Source organism: Panthera leo, chromosome B3, assembly GCF_018350215.1.
Source record: "Panthera leo isolate Ple1 chromosome B3, P.leo_Ple1_pat1.1, whole genome shotgun sequence".
NCBI lineage: Eukaryota > Metazoa > Chordata > Mammalia > Carnivora > Felidae > Panthera > Panthera leo.
The window spans coordinates 121,748,562-121,773,146 of NC_056684.1; the positions used below are offsets into that span (position 1 = coordinate 121,748,562).

At 40.5% G+C, this 24,585-nt stretch overlaps 3 protein-coding genes across 5 annotated transcripts in view; 1 reads left to right on the plus strand and 2 right to left on the minus strand.

Annotated features, from left to right (window-relative positions):
* The window catches only part of ALKBH1 (alkB homolog 1, histone H2A dioxygenase), a 27,739-nt gene extending 12,042 nt beyond the window's left edge, over nucleotides 1-15,697 (minus strand). For 2 of the 3 annotated variants that reach the window (XM_042943943.1, XM_042943944.1), the window contains exons 1-3: nucleotides 15,510-15,697; nucleotides 13,186-13,294; nucleotides 9,259-9,421 (exon numbers count right to left, since the gene is read on the minus strand). In XM_042943943.1, the coding sequence (XP_042799877.1) occupies nucleotides 9,259-9,421; nucleotides 13,186-13,294; nucleotides 15,510-15,692 (455 nt within the window). In that variant the 5' untranslated portion in view covers nucleotides 15,693-15,697. The remainder of the gene's footprint in view (nucleotides 1-9,258; nucleotides 9,422-13,185; nucleotides 13,295-15,509) is intronic. The other variant, XM_042943945.1, reaches the window with a different exon arrangement.
* A 68-nt stretch (nucleotides 15,698-15,765) lies between these two features.
* LOC122222995 (SRA stem-loop interacting RNA binding protein) lies at nucleotides 15,766-23,868 on the plus strand. Its single transcript, XM_042943946.1, has 4 exons — nucleotides 15,766-15,894; nucleotides 19,333-19,391; nucleotides 23,196-23,303; nucleotides 23,756-23,868. The coding sequence occupies exons 1-4, from the start codon at nucleotides 15,798-15,800 to the stop codon at nucleotides 23,825-23,827; spliced, it is 336 nt and encodes a 111-aa protein (XP_042799880.1). The 5' UTR covers nucleotides 15,766-15,797; the 3' UTR covers nucleotides 23,828-23,868.
* The window catches only part of SNW1 (SNW domain containing 1), a 33,174-nt gene continuing 32,457 nt past the window's right edge, over nucleotides 23,869-24,585 (minus strand). Inside the window, exon 14 of the mRNA XM_042943942.1 lies at nucleotides 23,869-24,555. Coding sequence (XP_042799876.1) covers nucleotides 24,357-24,555 — 199 coding nt within the window. The 3' untranslated portion in view covers nucleotides 23,869-24,356. The remainder of the gene's footprint in view (nucleotides 24,556-24,585) is intronic.

A 24,585-nucleotide genomic window follows, 5' to 3' on the forward strand; every position in this document is an offset into this window, starting at 1 on the left:
ACACTACTTAGTGACATTCTGGTCCCTGTGGGCTTTGGGTAACAAAGATTCCAAAATATTCACTCTTAAGCACTGTGAATAGTTTAAAGCCAAAACCAAGTTTAACGCACTCCCAGACCATTTGCAAGCAGGAAATACTGATGGATTAATAAAGGGGGTGGGCTGTTCTCTTTTTAAACCTGACTTGTCCAAAAGGAGGCCAAGAAGGCTTAATGCTTGGTGCCAACTGAGCTGCCACATCCACTCTAAGGAATGCAAGGGGTATGCTGGCACCTAACTTTAAATCTTCATCCAATTATCTAAAAGAATGTTTTCAACCAAATATGACCTTGATTATTGGTTCTCACTGAAAGCAAACACACTCCGCTCCCTGCCTCTGCTGCAGCTCCAGGCACCCATGATGGATGGGTCAGCTAGCCACCTTCTCCCCTGGTCAATGTGCCCACACAGCAGTCTGCTCATTTCCTGTCATGGCTAAGTGCTTTATGTACGCGCTGGCATTCTATGGTGCCGCTTTCAACTGTACCCTAACTGGGTGAAAATGGACTGTCCTGCCTGTCCACTCGTTGTGCAGTGGGGAGTTTGGGTGTCATAACTAAGCACTGGCATGGTCTTTTCTTCCTTGCTTCAAGGGACATTAGCAAATCGTTGTGAAAGCAAACGTCTGAGGGCAGAAAAGGTCTGAAGGCTGTTTTTGATAAAATACTATTACAGGTATTTATTTTTTTCAATCATTTTTAAAAGCTTGGAAATTGTGTCCTTCCTAACTCTGAATATTTCCCTCCATGACAACAACTTTCTGTTCTTCCTCTCCTAGTCTCTCACATCCATTAAACCTAAGGTTCCACCTCCTGTTCTCAGAACTCCATTTTCTCAGAATTTGAGTGCTTCCAGTTGTCTCCCTTCTCAACCTAAACCTCACAGTCAAACCCTGAAAATGGACATCCAGTTAATTCCATCTGGACTGCCAACACTGTTTTGCTATCTTGCAAATATTTACTCTCAGTTAATCTACCTTCTGTTCTAAACCTTCAGCATCCATCTTAAGTTGTGAGTCCTGCTCTTACTCCCTTTGAGGACAACAAGAGTCCAGAGGCCTGAGCAAAAGATCCAGTGAGCAACTTTGAGCTTTCTCTCCCATACCTCTAAACTTTGCATAATCTTTACTCTGTCCTTCCCTCCCTCCTGGTTTCAGCAGGGGTTCTACTTCTTTCCTCGAAGGCCAATTCTACACCTATGTTGCCTCCCATTTCCCTGACACAGCCTCAGAGACATTCCTTCATTCATCACCTTTCCGCTCCTATTTTCCAGTCTTCCTCTGCACTTTGGTCTTTCTCTTGATCTGCAGAAACGTTCAACACTTCCACATACTTAAGAAAAAACAACAAGCATCTTCTTAACTTAACCTCTTAGTCAAGTACCCTGCCTATGTCCCATTTCCTTCTGCCCCACCTCTCTCCTTCCCTTCACAATCGAACCTTCCCAAAAGGACTGCACAGTGGCCACCCTCACTGCAACCTGACTTCTGCTTCCACCACTCCACCAAAAGTAGTTTCTTAATTTCAAGTACACCACTTAATTGTCCCTAGGCCTACTGACATGGTTGGCCCTTCTTTTATTCTGGAAACATTTTCCTGTCTTGACTTCTAATAGCATTCCCCCAACCCAAGCTGATACTTTCTAGAGCTAATGGCTTTCTTTTCTCTGTATGTTTTCCACTAAACAAAAACAATCACATCCATTCTCATTGCTTCATTAGTCTTTTTTTTTTTTAATTTTAATTTTTATTTTTTAACATTTATTGATTTTTGAGACAGAGAGAGACAGAGCATGAACGGGGGAGGGTCAGAGAGAGGGAGACACAGAATCTGAAACAGGCCCCAAGCTCTGAGCTGTCAGCACAGAGCCCGATGCGGGCTCGAACCCATGGACCGTGAGATCATGACCTGAGCCGAAGTTGGACGCTCAACCGACTGAGCCACCCAAGCGCCCCCCCCCCCTTTTTTTTTTAAAGTAAACTCTATGCCCAACGTGGGGCTTGAACTCATGACCCCAACATCAAGAGTTGCACACTCTACTGACTGAGCCAGCCACGTACCATGCTATACTATGGTCTTTATGTAGAACCCCCACATCTCCCTCTCTGACTTCACTCCTAAACTCAGTTCCATGTTTCCAGAGGGATACTGGACACACTTACCTGGATACTCCACAGGCATTTCAGAAACATGAATCTCTAAACTACACTAAGGATTGTCTCTGCTCCTTCTTCTCTTCCTCTAATCCTATTTCCATTAAAAATCTTAGATTATAATGTTACAATGAATGTGGAGGTGTAGTTATCTTTTCGAGACAATGTTTTCGTCTCCTCTGGAGATATACCCAGCTGTGGAACAGCTGCACCCTCTGGTAGTCCTATTTTTTATTTTTGAGGAACCTCTACAGTTTTACATAAATAACTGCAGTATTATTTGTAACAGCCAAGACAAAGAAACAACCTTAGTGTCCACTGATGAATGAATGGATAAAGAAAATGTGATACACAACCCATACACGAATATTATTCAGCCATAAAAAAGGAAACCCTGCCATGTGTGACAACATGAACCTCGAGGGTACTGTGCTAAGTGAAATGTCAGACGGGGAAAGACAAATACTGTGTGATCTTACTCATACGCAGAATCTAAGAAATCCAAACCTGCAGAAACCGAGAAGACTGAAGGTGCCAAAGGTAGGAACGGGTGCGTGTGGGCGAGATGAGTGAATGTGGTCAAAAAGTGAAAACTTCCAGCTATAGGAAAGTAAGTGCTGGGGATGCAATGTACAGCATGGTGACTATAGCTAACAATGCTGTATTGTGTATTTGCCAAGAGAGCAGATCTTAAGGTCTCATCACAAGAAAAATTAATTATAACTCTGTAAGGTGACTGTTGTTAACTTATTACAGTAATCATTCTGCAATATATACACATATCAAATTGTTATGTTGTACACCCTGAACTAGTAAAATGTACATCAATTATATCAATAGTGCTGGAAAAAAACCTCACAACAAAAACCTCAGTTTTGCCCTATTATCCGTGGATAATCCTTAACTTCTTGTCTCTTGATTCCCATAATCTCTTGGTCAGCAAGCCTTGTTAACAATGTCTTTTCCAGACCTTTATCATCTTGTGCATGGATTATTAAGCTAGATTTTTTTTTAATGTTTATTTATTTTTGAGAAAGAGAGAGAGAAGAGAAGAGAGAGAAAGCATGTGCGCGTGTGGAATAGGGGCAGAGAGGGGGGGACAGAGGATCCGAAACAGGATCCATGCTGACAGCACAAAGCCCAATGTGCGGCTCGAACTCACAAACCGAACTGAACCATGAGATCATGACCTGAGCTGAAGTCAGATGCTTAACCAACTGAGCCACCCAGGTGTCTCTAAGCTAAATTCTTAATTGTGTTTTTTCCAACAACTGTATTTTCAGTCCATTTTCCTCATGGTATAATAATTATCTTTCTAAAGTGAAAAATCGGTTACTAATCTTGATGAACTCCCACTGTTTACAGGACAAAGTCCACACTTTGCCATAAGGCATGCAACCCCCCTTATAATGTGGTTCTAACTCACTTTTCTGGTTTCACCTCCAAGCATTCCCCACAGGGAGGGTCCATTTTTCATGGCTGTGCCTTTGGCCATACACTTTTCTCTACTGTCATGTTCTCTCTCCTCTTCTACTCTACTCTCTGTACAGCAGATTTTTCTGACTTGCACACACTTTAGCCTCCCTTCTTCTTCAGGGAAACTGTTTTCTAGTTTCAGTCTCTCCCTCTACTGTGCCCCCACAGCAACTTCCTCAACTCACTTGCATGGCTTATTCATCTATAAATTCTGTATGTAAGTACTTGAACTCCTTCTTTAATTAGTCCCTTCCTCAAAGGCAGGGAGTGAATTTTAATCTCCGTATCTGTCCTAGCATCAAATATTTCCAAAAACACAAGTAGATAAGTTAACAAATTAATGAAAATAAAGTGGGAAGATACTATACAATCTTCAATTGATCCTTCTCAAATTCAGCATGTTTTTATCAGGCTAACTGAGAGAATATCAACTTAGTTAAAATAATATTTAAAGAACACCTTCTAAAATATATAAAGAACCGTGGTTGGTATCAAGGTTACAAACTTTTCAAAATCTGGGGCGGGGGAAGGGCCACGGCAGGTAGTGGAGAGAAGTGCTTGATGACTGGATTCACTCTAATAAATGTTTATAATAAATAGCACCACAAAGTTTTAAAGGAGTAGAAAAGGAGAAGGGATTAATTCTGCTTCCACACTGAGGACATTAATGGAAAAAACTTTCACATATACAAAAACAGGTGCAAAGTATTTCAAAAGCTAACTTAAGGAATAAAGCAACGTCGCTTCATTTAAATTAGTACTTCCCCTTGTCTTATTCTTTAAAGTTATTTTTGAATAGATAATATATTCACAAAATTCAAACGGTGTAAGAAAGGATCCACTAATTCCACAAATACTTATTGGCAATTACATGCACTGAAGAAAACAAACAGAAGGCAAGAAGATAAAGAGTGAGGGAAAATGGGGTAGTATTTTTAACTTGATAAGGAAATCATCTCTTATAAGATGATGAGATCCAAAGACCTAAAGGAAGGAAGTCATTGGTTACCTAAGGGAAGAGCTTTCCAGGTAGACGGAACAGCTTACACAATGAATCTGAGCATTTCTCATGTGTTTAAGGGAACAGCATGGACGCCACTACAGCTGGAGGACAATAAATGAAAAGGAATGGTAGGAGAGTAGGTTGGAGAGGTGGCTGGTGGCTGGATCACCAAGGCCTTGTAGACCATGGTAAAGACTTCTGATTTTATTCTAAATATAATGGAGTTGCATTAACAACAAATTTTCACTGACCTTTGTTCCTGGTTCTTGGGAGAGAGCTTTTAAATCACTGGAGTTTCCAGGGGTGCCGGGGTGGCTCAGTCAGTTAAGTGTCTGACTCTTGATTTCAGCTTAGGTCATGAGCTCACGGTTCTTGAGTTCAAGCCCTGCACCAGGCTCTGCACTGACAGTTTGGAACCTGCTTGGGATTCCCCCCTCCCTGCCCCCACCTTGCTTGCGTGCTAACTTTGCCAAAATAAATAAACGAAAGCTTAAAAAAAAAATTCCTTGGAATTTCCAGGAGGAAAAGGAGTATCTTTGTTATTCACAGTGGGCCCTAGGACCACAGCTAAGTTAACGCTAAAGTGATGACTCAGGATATGAGCTTATGAGGCTAGGAAAACCAACTATGTGATTAGAGGGGTTGAGACTTTTAGTCAAGTGGTATTAGCTAAATAAACCCAAGGGGCTGAGTAGGGGGCTAGAGACTGAGTTAAACCATAGGGCTAATAATTCAGTCGTGCCTAAGTAGTGAAACTCCAACAAAAAACTGAATGCTAGGTTTGGGAGAGCTTCCTAGGAGGGTGACACATCCTGAGTCCATGGAAAGAGGACATGGAAGTTCTGCATTCAGAACCCTCCCAGACACTGCCCTACATGTTGATTCATTGGATGATCCTGATTTGTATCCTTTATAATAAACTAAATTCCTAAGTATAATGCTTTCTTGAATTCTGTGAGTCATTCTAGTGAGTTATGAACCTGAGAGGATTATGGGAACTTCCCTGAATTTGGAACCAGTTGGTCAGATGTGTGGGTAGCCTGGGGAATCTCCCAAACTTGTGGCTACGGTCTGAAGTGAGGGTGATTTGCTTGGAGACCATGCCCTCAACCTGTGACATCCTTGTCGACTCTGGATGGTTGTATCAAAGGTGAACTGCAGTACTGTACATCAGAAACTATAAGAGAAGTGATGTGATTTCTATACTAATTAGAAAACAGATGGAAGGGGCTCCTGGGTGGCTCATTCGGTTAGGTATCTGACCTTTGATTTTAGCTCAGGTCATGATCCCGGGGCCATGGGATTGAGCCCCAGGTCAGGCTCTGCACTGGGTGTGGGGCCTGCTTAAGATCTCTCTCCCTCTCCTGCTGCCCTCCTCCCTTGCTCCCACTCTCTCTAAAAGAAAAAAGAAAACAGACTGAAGAGGCATGAAAACAGACACAGGGCGACAGGTTAGGAGGCTGCTGCAGTAAATGATGGTGGCTCAGACTAAGGTGGCTGTGATGCAGATGCTGAAAAATGATTTTATTTATTATGACTGTAGCCCTACTATATTTACTATAGGGTCAGATTTAAGATCTCTGAGTGGCTGCATAGTGGCTGCGTTGTACTGCTAGGTATGTCATACTTGATTAACTGATCTCTTGCTGAGAGAAACTTAGGTTATTTCTCATTTTTTCCTGTTATGAACAATGCTGCAATGAAGATGCTTATACCTATTATAATCTTGTGCAAGAATCTCTAGCTATTCACGCACAATAAACTCTGAACCAAACACAGAATTGAGGTGCCCTAATTTTGTGAACAGATCTATTTTTCCCTCTAAGTTCAAGTATTTCTTCTTCATTTCCTACTTAAAAAGTTTCTTCTTCCCTGACCACAGAAACTAGAAGATTAAAATGGAAAGGATCCTTAGAGATCCTCTAGTTCAGTGGTTCTCAATGTGGATGTTATGGTCAAAAGTCCAAATCTCTAGGGAAATCTTGTATGACAGACCCTCTCCCTTTCTCATATGCTCTGGGAAAGCAGGGGAAGCTGGCATGTACTGTCTAGGTGACTATAATTCAACCACCTGAAATGGCTTCTCCAATCTAATTCCTTTGTTTCCCAGAAGAGGAAGCTGAAACACATCACATAATGACAGAAGGAGAACTAGCGTCCTAACTGATTTTCAACCACCAGCAATGTCTGAGACTATCAATTTCTTCCAACCCATGACAACAGAAGACAGGACCACCACATTTTAAATTTTTGCTAATTTACTAGAGAATTAATTAGTAGCTAATTAGTAGAAAAAAAATCTCACCATTGTTTACTGGATGATTTATTAAAGAGGTTCATCTAAACTATCTTAGAAGATGACATTGGGATTTCTGCAGTCATTTGTCTGAAGAAAGAAAAATCAATTACTTGAAAACACAGGCTGGTTTAGCAGCAAACTCTAACCATGATCTTCCTTTAGTTTACTCTCAATTCTAAACAAGATACCATTAAAAGCTTTAAGACGGTTTTTCCCACTGCTCCTGACTTTACCATAGCCTGTAGACCAAGAAGATGTTAAAGGAAAACCAATGAATTTTAGTTTTCCTTTCCCCTTTCAACTTAAGGAAATCTTATTTCCCCTATTAGAAGCAACATGACAATTTCTGAAAGCTGCACTATTAGTGACCCTAAGTCCAAACAACACACAAAACCAGTGTAATGGTTTTAATGGGCTGTTCTAAACATTTCTCACAATTCTCTTGTTTAATCCTCATGCTATTAAATGAGGAAAGGACTACCATAAGGCATAGAAAGGTTAAGAAACTTGCTCAAGTTTACACACCTAGTTCAAGTCGCAGAGCTGGGATGTGAACCCAGGTGATCAGACTCTAGAACTAGTGCTCTACATCACTGCACCCTTTACAATCTGGCCCTTAATTTTTCTGCTTCATCTTTTGCCAATTCTATCCATGACTTCCAGGAAGCACCTTTTATAAACTACCTCCAGTCTAGCCACCTGAATGGCTATTTCCATATCTTATAAACTATAACTCTGTACCTGTTTATTTTATGTCTCTGCCATCAGCTAACTTACAAATTCCTTGAAAGCAGGAATTGTGTCTTGTCTTTGAATCTCTAACACCCAAGCACAGTATCTGACACACAGTAGAAATCCAATAGGTATTTGTTGAATCAATACATGAACTGTACTCCCACATCCTGTACTACTATTTCACAGAACTTATTCTGCCTTGAATATTCCCTCTTTGCTTAGGCTGCTTTCTCTACCCCAAACAGCTTTTCTGCTCTTCTGACGGGCAAACTCCTAATCATTTTTGAAGACCCAGTTCAAATCAACAGAGAAAAAAGAGGATAAAAGACCCAATTAAAATATGATTTTTTTCAGGGCACCTGGGTGGCTCGTTTAAGTGTCCAACTTTGGCTCAGGTCGCGATCTCATGGTTTGTGGGTTTGAGCCCTGCACTGGACTCTGTGCTGACAGATCAGAACCTGGGGCCTGCTTCAGATTCTGTGTCTCCCTCTCTCTCTGCCCCTCCCCTGCTCACGCCCTGTCACTCTCAAAAATAAATAAACGTTACAAGAAAAAATTTTAAAAAATAGTAATAATTTTTTCTTCTTTGACATCTCTTTCTTGCCTAGAGGAATTATTTCTTCCTCTGGCCCCCCACAGTATTTTTCTAAACACCTATCATAATACTTTCTAAGCTTCCTTATAATTATTCCTGTTGACACTGAGTTGCTGCCATAGACTATGCATTCTTGAGTACAAGGACACTGTCCTATGTATCTTTGTATCTCCAATGCTTAGCCTCATGTCTGGTATACAACTAACCCTCAATAAGAATTTGTGGTATGATAGGATGTCTGGCTGGCTCAGCCAATAGAGCATGTGACTCTTGATCTCAGGGTCATGAGTTCGAGGCCCATGCTGGGTATAGAGATTACTTTAAAATAAAAAAACTGTGAATGAATAAATGGTGATACTACATTAAGGTGCAAATGTTAGTTCTCAAGAGGAATAACTAATCCATCATAAAACTGCTAGTAGCAGTGACTTCATCTAGGAGAGTGGAAACCAATAGCTTTTAGTGTTAATTTTTTCAGAATATCACAAATCTTCAAAGGAACTCACTTTATTTTTTTAAAAAAGATTTTATTTTTTTAAGTAATCTCTACACCCAATGCTGGGCTCAAACTTACAATCCTGAGATTAAGAGTCACATGCTCTATGAAATGAAGCGGCAAGGTGACCCTGGAACTCACTTTAAGCAGAAAAAGGGCTGAAGCTGAATGAAAATGGACCAGCTGATGAGTAAGGAGGATGAACTTGAGATACAAGTTATAAGCAAATCTTTTTTTTATGTTTATTTACTTTTGAGAGAGAAAAATAAATGATGAACCTAAAACAGATCTCAGTTTAATATAACTGTCAAAGTGTCTGTCCAAATGTTCCCAGGGGAAAGAAAATAATTGTGTCATATTTGCATGGGAACGAGGGGAAAACACGTCAGTCACATTCACTGAATTGTTCTGGAGTAGTTCCTATAAAGATGTGCAGTGACCTGAGCTGAATACGAACACTTACCTCAGAAACTCTTTGCTCTGTTCCCAGAGGTCTTGGGTCTCTTCTTTAGTCATGTGTTTGTCCAGGTTACACACATTAGGTTTCTGGGAATATAACTTAAGACACTGCTTCACCCAGTGCCACTGGTAACCTGGGAGGAAGGGGTTTGGGATAAAAATAAATCCTACACAAAAGATGGGTGGGGAAAGAAGGAGAGGAGAAAATTCTCCATCAGTTATATTTAGATAATTTATTTTTGTTGACATCCTTATACCCATTACTGTATTATTTATGCCCCATACCCTTTGCTCATGCTTCGTGGCTTCCACATGTATAAGCAAATGTTCTCCTTTCTATCCTCCAATTTTAGAGAAAGTGGGGAGAGAAACAAATTCTTAAGAGAAACAAATATTCCACACCTATCAACCATGTTACCCCTAAGCAAACCTTAGAATTGAAAATGCCAAAAGTCACTCCTCAAATGCACCAGGCATTTATCACTTACAGAGGTGGTAATCCCTTTCGGCAACAGCGGCCTTTGTGGTATCTCAGTGTTCCACCTTGGCCTTTTTTGTTTTCTAATATCTGGCTAACAACGGTTATGTTAAATTCTCAGTTAAAATAATTGGTGTGATTTCTGCCTCCCAATTGAAATCTGACAGAACAGCGAAGAAAGATGATATATACATCTGCTCACATGGCAGGATACCATGTGCTGAAAGGATCACCTGTGCTGAAAGGATCTTCTGTGACCTTGAAAGTAATCTAATGTCGTTTTTCTCCTGGATAAACGAGGAGTAACAATAATGAACAGGAATCCAATGCACAGTAAGGATCCATTCATTGAACATTCAACAAACACATACTATGTACTTTCTGAAACCCCTGGAGACAGGACAGCAGAGACAGTGATGCAGACAATGAATGCCCTGCAGAAGCCCGGCTATTAAGGGAACAAAGGCTGAGGAGAGTCACAGAGGAATGAAGAATTTAAGGGGAAAATTTATGGTTTTTAGGGTTTGGAAAGACCTAAGCATGCTTACAGATTATGAGGAAAGAACCAGCAAAGAGGAACTGGTTGAACACAAAAAGAGGAAAAGAGCAGAGCAAGGTTTTGAAAGCTGGAAGAGGTAAAAGAAAGTGGGATCTTTTGATAAGCCCTCCCTCCCCCCCCCCCCAAAAAAAAGAAAGAGAGGTGAAGGGACTGGCTTTGAATGGGAGGAGCTTTTCCTCCTCTAAAATTGGAGGACAGGAGTGAGAACATTTGCTTCTGAACGTGGAAACCACTTTTGCATTTCACATACAGGCAAAATTCTCCAAATAATTTCAGAGGTGACAGGGGATTGTCAATATTTTGAGGAAAAAAATATGAAAAATACCCCAACAACCTACCATCTATCAGCATTGATTATAACATTCCCCAAAATATCAAAGGAAGAATACCTCTGACTTAGTGACAGGAAAATAAAGACCTCTTTAGGCAGTCCACTCTAGACAACTGTTGATTTCCTTTAATGAATTAAACTTTACCTTTTAATTTTCACACATTGATCTTAGGTTCGGACTCACAGAGCAACCCCAAATTAGTTTCTTATTCTTCTTCAAAAATACCTCTAGCTTTAAGGCTAACATTTAATGCTCATTTCCTGTGTGCCAGGCATGGATCAAAGTACTTTACATGTACTCACATTTAATCTTCATAATAACCTTACAAAGCTGGTATGTTTTTTCATACATTTTGCATACCAGGACACTGAGGCCAAGAGAGATTAAGAAACTTGCCCAAGGTCATATTGGATGGTTAGAGCCACAACATGAAGCCAGGTAGCCTCATGTCAGAACCTAGGCCTTAACCAGCCCTTTGTGTGTATGGCAACCTTTCAAATGTTGGATGCTGTCAGGTTCCCTCTCAGGTTTACTCTTCCCCAGACTCAATCTTCAAACTCATGACCCTCCCGCTCATTCTTGTAAGGACAGGTTGTGGTTGCTCGGGTTCCTTTATAACAAGCAGAATCCAGAAGTAAACACAATCCTTCTGATCAAGCCTGAATAAGAAGACACTGTCATCTCCCATGTTCTGGACATTACACTTCTATTAAATGCAGCTTACAATGGCAGGGAAGATAAAGTCTCTAAGGACATAATGAGGTACCAACTCACAAAATGTGGCTTAAATGTGAAATCCTAGAAAACCTCAAAATCAAGTATACCCATTTGGACAGCAGAAAATGAGAGTGGGGTTGGTAACTTTGTAGTCTGAACAAACTTTTTGTTCCCGTTTTGTTAAGGGAAAAAGGCATAGCAACAGAAAAACACAGCCTTGAAAACAGGAGGTAACCTTGAAAGGTAAAAGGCAGCCTTCAAGAAAAGTACATAAAAGACTGCTGGTGATGCATGCTCTCATTTACTCAAACTCATGGAGAGCCGTGCTTCTGCACATAAAGCCATCATTTGACATTCATTCATTCATTCATTCATTCATTATTATTATTCTTTTATTTTTGAGAGAGAGAGAAAGAGAGAGAGAGCACATGAGCATGCACACACAAGCAGGGGAGGGACAGAGGGACAAAAACAATCTTAAGCAGGATCCACGCTCAGCACAGAGCCTGACATGGAGCTCGATCCCATTACCTGAGCTGAAATCAAGAGTTGGATGCTCAACTGAGCCACCCAGCAGCCCCTTGTTTCTTCTCTTACACATAACTAAAGTGCATGAGGTCTTTTAAAGGAAGTATTGAAGCTGTTATACTGTCCTATGTTATTAACCAATACATCAGTGATCACAATGTAGTAAGAGCTGTAACACAGATCTGGCCCGTGGTACAATGAAAATTAGTATTTCTTTTTAGCATTTTTTCTTGCTGTTAATCCATATTTGAAATCACAGATACAATGTTAACTTTATGTCCTCTCCAAGAAAAAGAATGCCAGGTAAAATATATTTGGCCAAATAAGGCATTTCTGTAATTTCTAAATAGTTCATAATCATTCAACTACAATGTCCCCATGATCCTTAACAAAAAGATTAAAGGTGTCTGGCTGGCTCAAGCAGTAGAGCATGTGACTCTTGAGCTTGCAGTTGTGAGTTCAAGCCCCATGTTGGGAATAGTTTACTCAAAAAACAACAATGAAAACATTACCCATTCTTCATTATCATCTTAATTTCATTATCTGTAAAGTGAGCTACCCAACATTACTGAAGTTCAAAATGCTAGATTATTGGGGCGCCTGGGTGGCTCAGTCGGTTAAGCGGCCGACTTCAGCTCGGGTCATGATCTCGCGGTCCGTGAGTTCGAGCCTCGCGTCAGGCTCTGTGCTGACGGCTCAGAGCCTGGAGCCTGCTTCTGATTCTGTGTCTCCCTCTCTCTCTGACCTTCACCCGTTCATGCTCTGTCTCTCTCTGTCTCAAAAATAAATAAACGTTAAAAAAAAAAAAATTAAAAAAAAAATGCTAGATTATTTAGTCTATTAGGGCTTTTGATCTCATTAACTGTAACACTTTTTTTCAAAAGCTCAGCCTTAAGGACAGCAATAAATTTTAAGTTTTTTGTTTTGTTTTGTTTTTTTGGCCATATGAGAACAGTCACTTTGTGACTAGAATGACCACTATGAATTAATCTATCATTCAAAGCAGTTCTTCTCCCAGAGTAGGTGCTTGGAGTTGTGGCAGGGAGCCTAGAGTAAACATCCTTATTTTTGATTTGTACCTGGTGTCATTTCCTGCATTGTAAGGTAGGCACTACTGAAACCTGTTCTATCCTGCAGGAATGTTAAATAAACGGAAATTTTAGATGAGACAATTTAAAGGGGGTTTGAGAGTGAAATATTTCCATGTTTATTTTCACTCTTTGAATACTTGCTTACAACTCTTCCCCACTCTCTTCACAGCTCTGAAATTAGACAAATGATTACATGATCTTATCTTCTGGGGTCTGCTGCACTCACCAGGATAGCCTTGGAGTCCGTAGGCTTGCCACTTGCTTACTGGCTGAAGTCCTGCTCTATGTGCATCATGGTCACTGACTGAAGACACACTCAGCTGAGATCTGATCACCTGACAGGAAGGAAACAGAAGTTGGAGGGCTAAAGCTACTTTGCAGGTCAGCTCTGAGAATCTCAAATTTCTAAAGTTATTTCCGGTATGAGACAAAATTCAGAGTCTTAAGTCTGGGCTCCTAAACTTAGTTCTACCACTTACTTGATGCAAGACTTCGATAAGTCACTTCTTAGAGCCTTAGTTTTCTCATCTATACACTAACACTAGAAAGTAATATAAAATTAAGCAGAAATGAGAAGGAGGCTGATTTTGGCCTTCAAGACTACTTTTTGTATGATGCCACACTTTTGTGATTTCTTCTAAGACTCTAAATCATGAAAGGTGTTTGGTGTACTGAAATACCCTTAGTCAAAATGCTGCCCATCTCAGTTCAGGCTATCAATGCTTTTGAGGCACTTATATACAGCTGGTGCTTAAACAGACCAATGAGGAACATCAGGCAGGAGAGGATAAGAGAATGGAGAGAGTGCTCTCACCAGACAGAATAAACGTTTCAGTGAAACACTGGAAACCCTGTTTGCTGAAAGTACGATATTTATTCTTTTTTAGATGAAACTTCAAAATGAAACTCAGAGCTTTTGCCTTTGTGAATTACTTTGAAATTAGTTTTTCAGGGGCTCATGAAGTTTTCTTTGCATATAAGAGTATCTTAGAGATGCCTTATTAAATTGGTTAAGGGATCCAACATGCAGTCACTAAAGGACATTTACAAAACAAAAACCTTTATTCTTCCACTAATAATAAACTTAGGATCTTGCTTGCCTTAGAATACATCAAATGTTCTCTTCCAAAAAGACAGGATCTCTCATCCTATTAATTTCACCAAGTGTAGAGATTTCCAGAAAAAAATACCAACAAGTGGCTGGTGTAATACCAGTTTCTGTAATAAAATGGCTACCTGGAACTCTGAGAGTCTTAACCAGCTAATTTTTCCAGGTACTGAATGTTTTTATTTTAAACATTTTGTAATGATTTCTTAAATAGACCATATTTAGTAATGTACTGTAATTCAGCAACACTCCCATAGTTGAAGTAAGTTTGTGGACCTATTCTCCATGCTAAGCTAAACCAAACCTCGAAGTTTAAAAAAAAGTTCTGCTTTTTCCCTTGCCTATTAGCTGTCACTTTCTCCACTGCTCATCAGTTGCTCTCAGAGCAACTTTCTTTTCCAATTTGCGACTTTCAATCTGTTTTGAACTGGGAAACTAAATACTGATGTTTTTATGTATTCAATGGATAGTGTATTTATTGAATGCTTACTGTTTCAGATAGTGTGCTAGACACAATATCCTCTTCTCAGGTGGCTTATATTCTAAAAGTATTTAAATACTGCAGCAAAATACAGGCAAAAGGAGCTGAATGAGGGTCTGTCCCATGTACATTATTCTTAGAGTTCAGACTTTCTGTATGTTATTTCGACAACTCTAAGACCATTTTTGCTAACGAATGAAGTTCCTAAAAAGTTCTAGATAAGTATGGTGTTACTACAGCATTCCAATTTTACTGAGAACTATTATTAAGCTTAGAGGGAATGCTCCATCCAGCCATCTGTGGACAACACCAAGGGCAAATTAAGGGATCAGGGATCCTCAGTGTTAACAGCGATTATAAAGAAATTATGCATACTATATACTATAACTGTGATTTTCCCTGTGTCCCCCTTTATGTTACTTTTCCTACTTAACATGGGGAAAGGTAGAAATAATGCATAGTGCTTGAATCCATTTGCCCTTTCCTTTCAAACGTGGAGAGATGATCTCAATCTTTCAATGCCCTTTTTCTGAGAGGTCCGGAGACGACAGGGACCTATTTTATGGACGACGGCTTAACAAAATCGATCCCTCTCAGTGGTGGGGATATTCGGGTGGTTATTTTTTTCAAGCTGCAAAGCGCTTCCCTACCGTGTAAGAACACGGTTTATGGGCTTTTACACAAACTGAAGTAGAGATGTAAACGAACAGTTAACGTTAGGAATGAAAACCAATTCCCAGGCATTCTCTGAGGCCGCAGCCAGGAAAGGCCGCGTGGAGTAACCCGGCAGCACAGCTCTTCACCGCCAAAGTGTCACTCTTCATGGACAATTCAACTCCGCGCCCACCGAGGCCGGGGATTACTCAATAACACTCAGCGAAAAGAGATGAGGAGAGCTGTGAAGACCCTCAAAAAAGCGAGGTGAGGCGACCGGTGATGCGCGCCGCTCCTCTGTCCGTACCTTGCGGGCATCAGGCCCCGTGCCGCGGGCTGTATGGGCCGCCGAGAAGTCAATGACCGCTCCCAGGTCTGCGGAACCGGGGCGGCTCTGCCGGTAGAAGCGGAAAAGCTTCCGAAAGGCGTCCTCCCCTGGCTCGGCCGCCAACGTCGCTACAGAGCCCACGGCCGCCGCCATCTTCCCCATCTCGTTGCCCGGCCTCTTCTGACCCGGAAGCAGAGTGCCGTGCTCCGGATCCGGCAGGTTCTTCCGGGGTCGTGACCACTGGTCACAGAGGTCCTTAATCTAAAGATGGCGGCTTCAGCGGTGAGGGGCGCTATGGCGCTGCGTACTAGTGCTAGCCGGCCGGTGGCTTTCGTCAGAAAAATTCCCTGGACCGCAGCCTCGAGTGAGTGATGGAGACGTATTAGGGGCGGAAGTTTGAGGCTCAAGCGATCCTCAAAAGCACTGCTTTTGGCGGAGCGCTGGAATCAGCGTGGTAGCTGGATTAAGAGCTGTTGCTCCTGAGCAAGCCAGTGAGCAGAATTTTTTTTTTTTTTTTTTTTTTTTTTTGCAATTAATTGGGGATGCGTCTTGAGCTTTTGCGGCACGTATTTAGGGTCTCCTGCCTGCGGGAGTGATTTGGTGGCAGTTCGTTACTTGCAAACGTTAAGATGTACGATTTAGAAGGGACTATTTTGATTGCGGTATGGAGGATGGATTCAAACTGGTATGGTTGAAGGCGGGGAGACGAACTAAAAGGCAGTTTCAGTAATTTAGTCCTAAGAAGAGGACCTGAAATAGTGTAGTTGTAGAAAAGCGGGTCAGATCCACCTATGTTAACAGAACAAAATCAACGGCTTTTCGCGATGGTTTGAATGGGAAAGAGTACGGAATGACGGAAAAAGAACAACTTCCAGGTTTTTAGCGTTGGTGAATATCGTGGTTAGGATGTGGAAGCAGCAGGTTTACAGAAGAGGAGTTAAAGGTTAAATGTGTTGAGTTTGAGAAAAACCTGTGAGGTCTCCGTCAGCAAGTGGACAGAGAGGATTGTGTAGAGATTGAGAAGTGCCCTTTTAAACATACTGCGCAGGTTAAAATTCCACCTCGGCCATTTAATACTTGTGCAACAAAAAAGGGAGGTAATTTGGGAAAAGGGCTCACTACTGTAATTCAGTTTCATCTGTGAAATGGAGTCAGTAATAACTTTCCTCATAGGATTTTTGATTGGGTTAAAATGAGTTTATATGTAAACCGCTTAGACCTGTGCTAGATACATAAGTGCTCAATGAATGATAATCATTTTCATGATTACTGTAATTGAAGCTCAAGGGGAGAGACCTAGGCTGGAGATAGAGGGTTGGGAGTAATCAGTATTGAAATCTCTCACCAACATTGATTTTTGTCAGTTGCAGTTTTGAGAAAATGTTTTTATATTTGCCTACCAAAAATTAAAAATCCACGGTCAGTTTTATAGGTTTTCATGTATCAGGTCATCTCCCTTAAAGAAAAGAATGGAACTGGGATTACTCACCTCTTAGTTTTTGTGGTCCAGGTGTGGGTAGTGGAATGGAAAATAGATCAGTTTGTGCCTCACTTTCTCAATATGTGGCAGGTGAAGATCAAGCCAGTACAGTGTCTTGCTTAGGCTCCGTGAAACTGTGTAAAGGCCCAGGGATTTCATCAGCATCTTGCAGTTGCAGGTGTACAGACCATAATGGGTTGGTTTAAAACTCTTACAAAGAGTCTATGTAACATACAACTTTGAAACATCCTCTCTCAGTTCATTCATTCATTCAGCAAATATTTAAGGAGTGTTTGTGGTGGGCATTGTTCTTGGTGCTTGCAGCTGTTTTCCCTTAACAGTTATAGGTGATTTGGGAAGAGGGTTACCTTCCAGAACTAGTTTGTTTTGGAAGTGAATGTTTTCTAGAACTTTCAATACCTGGTTTAAAACGTGTATATTTAACACTATTTTGTTTATTCTCCAGTAACATGGTCTCTGAGGTCCTGATCTTGACAACTGATTTGACCAACTGGGAGAGCTCTTCAGAAATTTAGTCCCTATGGGTTGCTGAAGCATTACTAGGCATTTATTCATTCATCAAATATTGCCCTACTGTGTATCAATTACTATTGACATAGTGGACTCAACACTCAGGAAAGTTATGGTGTTGTGGTGAGGGTGAGGAGACTTACAACAGATACAGGCAATTGTTGAAGCAGTGAGGTTTAGATGAGCTAGGGGAAATAACCAGGTAATATGAAATATCAATCAGGGAAAGTACAAGCACTGTAGTTCAGAAGAGATCATGTATTTTTGATTTTTAAGATTACTATGCATCTTTGAGGACTTGGGTCAGGATAATAACATTGTTTTGTATTGAGTAGATCCCCGATAAATTAATATTCAGTGGATATATTTGGCTTGGATCTTGAAGGATAATTACAATTTAGGCAGGAAGAGATAGGATTACCGACATAACAAGGGGAAATAACGATAGACAAAGATGGAAATCCACGGGACACACAGAATTTCATTTGCTATACTAGAGAGTAACTATGGGCCAGCAATGGGAAATAAAGCAGGAAGGGTAAGCAGGGTCATCTCAACAAATTTTAAAGTATCAGCTTTTTAACTGAGTGTAAACTTTATGGAAGGCAAGGGCTTAAACAACACACTACGGTTAAATTGTCTTTTGTGTGAATTTCTCACAAGGATTGTTATCCATGCACCTGACACTATGATGAAGATACTCTTCTGCAGGGGATGAAGACTACAGTCAACTCAGCAATTTATCTGTGTGTGTCCCTACACACACTTTCCCCAAATCTGGTACATTGCAGCTTTATAGAAATGGTTCTTGACTTACAGTGGTTTCATTTACAATTTTTTGATTTACAATGGTGCAATAGTGATACACATTCTGAAGAAACTCTGCTTTAAATTTTGTTTTTTTTCCCCTGTGCTAGTGATATGCAGTATGATACTCGATACTAGGCAGCAGCAGCAGCAAGATGCAGCTCCCAGTGAGCCATGTGATTACGAGGGTAAACAACTCATAGACTTACTCTGTGCCCTTAACCACCATTCTGGTTTTCATTTTCAGTAGTCAATAAATTACATAAGAAATTCAACACTTTATTATAAAATAGGTTTTGCATTAGATGGTTTTGCCTGACTATAGGCTAATGTAAGTATTCTGAGCATGTTTAAGCTGGCTAGGCTAGGGGTGCCTGGGTGGCTCAGTCAGTTAAGTGTCCGACTTTGGCTCAGGTCATGGGTTCAAGCCCCGTGCCGGGCTCTGTGCTGACAGCTCAGAGCCTGGAGCCTGCTTCAGATTCTGTGTCTCCCTCTCTCTGTTCTTCCCCTGCTCATGCTCTCCCTCTCAAAAATAAAAAAATAAACAAAAAAACTTTTTTATGATGTAGGCTAGGCTAAGCTATGCTGTTCAGTAGGTTAGGTGTATTAAATGCATTTTCAACTTAGGATATTTTCAACTTACAATAGGTTTATCAGCTGTAACCCCATCATAACCTGAAGATCTGTAGTCAGTACCATAGCTGCTTCCTAAATCTTAAGGCTTCAAGGAAATGCAAAGTAGCTCCTGTTCACAAAATGTTTGGGAACTCTAGGCCCACTTTTGGTTTCTACCTACAATCTAGGATGAAAGATACAAAATATATTAACTCCTTTTTTGTTGTTTGTTTTTAAGTAATCTCTGTGCCCAACGTGGGGCTTGAACTCACAACTCCGATTTCAAGAGTCACATGCTTTACCGACTAAGCCAGCCAGGTACCCCAAAATACATGAACTACTTTTAACATGTTTTCTCTTCCTATACAGGTGAGCTGAGAGAACACTTTGCACAGTTTGGCCATATACGAAAGTGCATCATACCTTTTGTGAGTATTCTCTTTGAAAAAAAAAAAACTTATCCTTTCATCCTTGATCCTCAAATTTTATCCTCGAATTCTTGAGTTTTTGTCAAAACATATCAACTTGTATGACTTTCTAATGAAGTAAAAGCTGTTCAGAGTCTTTATGGATAAAATTATGGGTGATACTGATTAAAAAGTAAAAAAAAAAAAAAACTTATCCTGCACATAACAAATTATCACAAATGTAAGGACTCAAAACAACAAACATATGTTATCCACAGTTTCAGCAGATCAGGAACCTGGGCATAGCCTTACTGGGTCCTCTGCTCAGGGTCTCATATAGTTGCAGGCCAGGTGTCAGCTGGGGCTTTGGTCTCATCAGAGGCTCAACTGGGAAAGATTGATGTCCAAGATCCCTCAGGTTGTTGGCAGAATTCATCTTTGAACCGTCAGACTGAGGTATCTACCTTTTTGCTGGCTTTCAGCTTGTAGGGACTACCTGCAGTTCCTTGTTACCTGGGAGGTCTGTAGGCTCCCCCAACATGGCAGCTTACTTCTTCAAAGTCAGCAGAGGAGTTTCTCTGTCTAGTCGGTTAAGTTTGTCTTAGAACATAGTCATGGGAGTGGCATCCCATCATTTTTGCCATATTCTTTTGGTTAGAAGCATGTCACAGGTCCCACACACCCTCAAGGGGAAGGGGTTATACAGAGGGTAACTTGGTGGGACATGTGTAGATCACAGGGCCATCTTTGAATTCTGCCCACTCCAGTATTATAGTAAGGACTTGATACTAAAGGATGATTTTATCTGAAAATTAATTGGTGGAGGGGCACCTGGGTGGCGTAGTCGGTTAAAGTGTCTGACTTTGGCCCAGGTCATGATCTCATGGTTCATAGGTTTGAGCCTTATGTCGGGCTCTCTGCTGACAGCTGAGTCTGGAGCCTGCTTCCAATTCTGTCATCCTCTCTCTCTGCCCCTCTCCTGCTCATGCTGTCTCTCAAAAATAAATAAACATTTAAAAAAATTTTTTTTTCAACTGGTAGAGAATATCTGTTTTAATCTTTATCCTTATTAAGTTGAATGCCTTTTTTCTTTTAGTATTTTTATATTTGTTATATTTCCTTTAAAAATTTTAATGTTTATTTTTGAAAGAGAGAGAGACAGAGCACGCGCAGAGGAGGGACAGAGAGAGGTAGACACAGAATCTGAAGCGGGCTCCAGGCTCTGAGCTGTTAGCACAGAGCCTGACGTGGGGCTTGAACCCACGAACTATGAGATCATGACGTGAGCCGAAGTCAGATGCTCCCCGAACTGAGCCACCCTGGCACCCCTCCTTTGCTTTCTAAGGAAGGTTTAGAAATCAGTTTATGAATTTGTTTTGCTTTATTCTGGGCTGTATTTTTCTGTGGGCTTTCTAGAATTACTGGATTTTTGATGGTGTGATGTGAGTACACACAAAGTTTACAGGTGCTTCACTAAAACTGCCCCTTTTTTCCTCATGACACTGAGAAGACTATGGTAAAATATCAACTTAAAGAAATTTAAATTCTTAACTCTTAATGTTTGTTGCTTTCCAAGGATCTAATAGATTACTCCTATCTAGTGCTAGTGAGGGTGTAGGGAAGCTGGCACTGAAATTGCTCAGAAGTTTACTTCATTTCTGAAGGGTAGTTTGGTAAAATCAAAATCCAGAATTTGTATTTGCTTTGATCTAGCAATTCCATTTTTAGGCATTTATTCTGCAGAAATGGTGTGGTTAAGAATGCTCAAAGCAACATTGTTCACTAATGTAACTGGAAAGGGGCGCCTGGGTACTCAGTTGGTTAAGCGTCTGACTCCTGATTTCGGCTCAGGTCATGATCCCAGAGTTCTGAGATCGAGTATTGCATTGGGCTACGTGATGAGCATGGAGCCTGCTTAAGATTCTCTGTCTCTCCCTCTGCCCCTCTCGCCTGCTTGCACTTTCTCTCTTTAAACTAAACTAAATAAAAAAAATAGTAATATTACCAGAAAGAACCTAAATGTTTATCAATGGGATTAAATATTCATTGATACAATGGAGTTTTTTATACAGTTGATTAAAAGAATGAGGCACATGTATTACTGACATGAAAATGTTTCTATAAGCTTAAAAACTACAATTTTACAGAGTATGAAACTTGTGTTTTTTGAAGAGCATTAAAAAATTTTATCCAAAAATAGTAACACATTTTTCTTGGTTCCCATTTCCCTCTTAGAAGTATAAATAAAATAATTTAGGACCTGGAGTTAACAGGTTTAGATTTAAACAAAAGAAAATTTTGATTCTTGGTAAAACTAAATAAAACGTAACAGGAAAAAAGTTTCTGGTAAACAAATTCATGTACTCAAGTTAGAAATCCAGGTTCCTATCTTAGATACACAGTACTTAAGTTTTACACAAACCCAAAACATTTTTTTCAAATGTTTATTTATTTAGAGAGAGAGAGAGTGTGTGTGTGTGAGGAGGGGAAGGGCAGAGAGAGGTGAGAGAGAATCCCAAGCAGGCTCCACATTCAGTGTGCAGTCTCACGACTGGGAGATCATGACCTGAGCTGAAATCAAGAGCTGGACACTTAACTGACTAAACCACCCAGGCTCCCCCGACACACAAAATTTTTAAAGCTTTTATAGCAATGGTCATAAGGAGGTAGAGGAGAAATTGTATCTTTCTGAGGTAAGGAGTGAATCACTGGGACATTACCAGAAACTTCCTGCAGTCTAGATTTATACTTAAAAAGTCACCTTTTAGGAGTGCCCGGGTGGCTCAGTCAGTAGAGCCTCAGACTCTTGATTTTAGCTCAGGTCACGATCCTAGGGTCGTGGGACTGAGCCCTATGCTTTGTGCTGAGCATGGAACCTGCTTAAGATTCTGTCTCTCCCTCCATCTGCCCCCCTCTCCCACTACTTCTCTCTCTCAAAAAAAAAGTCACCTTTTAAATATGGGGGCAACTTCTAAGAATTTGGTTTGGGGGTGGTGTGGAGCATAACATAACTTTGTAACAAGATTGATGATGATGATGATGATGTACACTGAGTGAATAGGCATCTTTGTATCTGTTCTTTTTATTTGGGTGGGGAGGGGCAGAGGGAGAGACAGAATCTTAAGCGGGCTCCATGACCAGCACAGAGCCCAATGGCAGGCTTGATCTCACAACCTTGAGGTCATAACTTGAGCCAAAATCAAGAGTTGGATGCTTAACCGACTGAGCCACCCAGGCACCCCTCGTCTTTAAATAGCAGGGTGCTTCGAAGCACACCAGAATCTTTTCCACACGTGATGTATAGGTTGGATAATAAGCACTCTTGTCCTATGCACAAAGGGAAGCACCTTGAAGTCTGGAGCTAGGTAAATAAGGGTAATACTGTATATATTTTTTCTTTTTTCCTATTTTTCATTAGGAATAGGGAGTATGTGATTATAATGTAGTAGTGGTGATGAGAGTAATTGGTCTCCAAAATTACCAGAAATGCACCTAGATTTTGAGGCTTAATTAATTTTTTAGTTTCTAGAAATGAGGAAGTTAGAGTACTGTATTTATGTGATTAAAATTTCCCTTATTTTAGTGTGGTTTGTATCTTGAATGACAAAGAAACTTTACTACCTATATGTTACTTCTCCAGTGGCATCAGAAAAGCAGAATGTTAAGATTAACACGGCAGTTAACCTTGGTAACTGAGTTTTTCGACATCTTTAATAATGTCTGTTATGCCGTTTTGGCAGATGAAAAGTTGGTAGTTTGTTTTGGAGCTCATGGAAACGTTTTTCAAGTTCATGATTAATCTCTTCCTAAATTTTGAATTTTTAGGACAAAGAGACTGGGTTTCACAGAGGTATGGGTTGGATTCAGTTTTCTTCAGAAGAAGAACTTCAGAATGCACTACAGCAAGAAAATCATATCATTGATGGAGTAAAGGTAAACATTTTTCTGTATAATGTTGTGAGCTTTCTATATATCAGTCAGTAGGTCAAAAGTATGGAATGACAAGGTCTTTGGGAGATTTGTAACTAAGGTTTCCTTAATACTGGTTAAAGAATGGTGGTGGTGGGAGAGTGCCAGTTCTAAAATGTCTGGGGAGGGTAGTACAGGAAGACCCTTTAATGGTTAGCAAGGTGTATCTAACATAGAGCAGTGGGAACTTACTTACAAGGTAGGGAGACTGTTGTTGAAATCCTGGCTTTTCCACTTACCATGCAACCTTGGGTCAAACCGATTTAGTTTTAAGAGCAGGGAACAAATAACATCCTCTTGACTTATTGCTGCTGACTCCATAATAAAAAGGCAGTCTTAAAGTGGCAGTTTTCAGTCAGTTGTAATGTTTTTGCAGATACTGTCTTTCCTTACAATGCTTATTTGATTTTTCTCAGCTCCACATTCAAGCTCAAAGACCAAAAATTTTGCAAGGGGATCAAACATCTGATGAGGAAAAAGATTTTTGAGACTGTTACTACCTATTAAATAAAGTAAACAAAATTGAAAATTTTGTCTAAATGTTTTTATTTGAAACAAGTAGTTGCACCAAGCAAGAGCTTGCTTTCCCCACTCCAAATGAAAACCGAGCTCAGGAGGGGCAGGCGTCATTTGGCAGGACAGTTCTAGTATGTGAACATCCTTCTACTCACTGTGATTGGGGCAACTGTATTCATCAGCAGTCCTTCTTACACAAAATATTATCCCCAAAGTACTAACATCACACAAAAGGAAGTGGTCTTAATTTCATGTGTGGGGCAGTATGTTCTATAAATGCCAAAAGGTAGGAGAAACACAAACACAACCCACTCTTTAAAAAAACTAAATAGTTCAAAGAATTTTCCACCACCCCCCCCCTTACTCCCGTAATAAAAAGTAGTGCTGGGGTCTGACACCCAGATTTGGTTTTTATCCTGGCCATTTACAAAGTGTTTCCCCATCTGACTTGCATCATTAGGGTTATGGACAAAAGTTCATTCACTTTGAAGAACGGTGTATCTACTCCTTCCTCCTCTTCTTGCCTTCATGCTCATGTTCCTTGGGGCGGCTGCTGTCTGAGGGTCTTTTAGAGCCACCGTGCTGTTTGGCTTCTTCCAAAAACTTGTCTAAACCAAAAGGATCTTCCTCAAACTGAACTGGTCCTTCTCGGCCTCTCTGCCTACGGTCTGAACCAGAAAACTCCTTATCGGGAACAAATCTAGGGAAAAAGAAAAAGGACTATGAACCA

Excerpts from the sequence above, each read along its gene's own strand:
- LOC122222995 (XM_042943946.1), top strand. The coding sequence starts at position 15,798 with ATGGCGGCTTCAGCGGTGAGGGGCGCTATGGCGCTGCGTACTAGTGCT. Across the intron at positions 15,895-19,332 it reads TCCCTGGACCGCAGCCTCGA|GTGAGCTGAGAGAACACTTT; the intron begins GTGAGTGATGGA and ends CTTCCTATACAG. Across the intron at positions 23,304-23,755 it reads ATATCATTGATGGAGTAAAG|CTCCACATTCAAGCTCAAAG; the intron begins GTAAACATTTTT and ends GATTTTTCTCAG.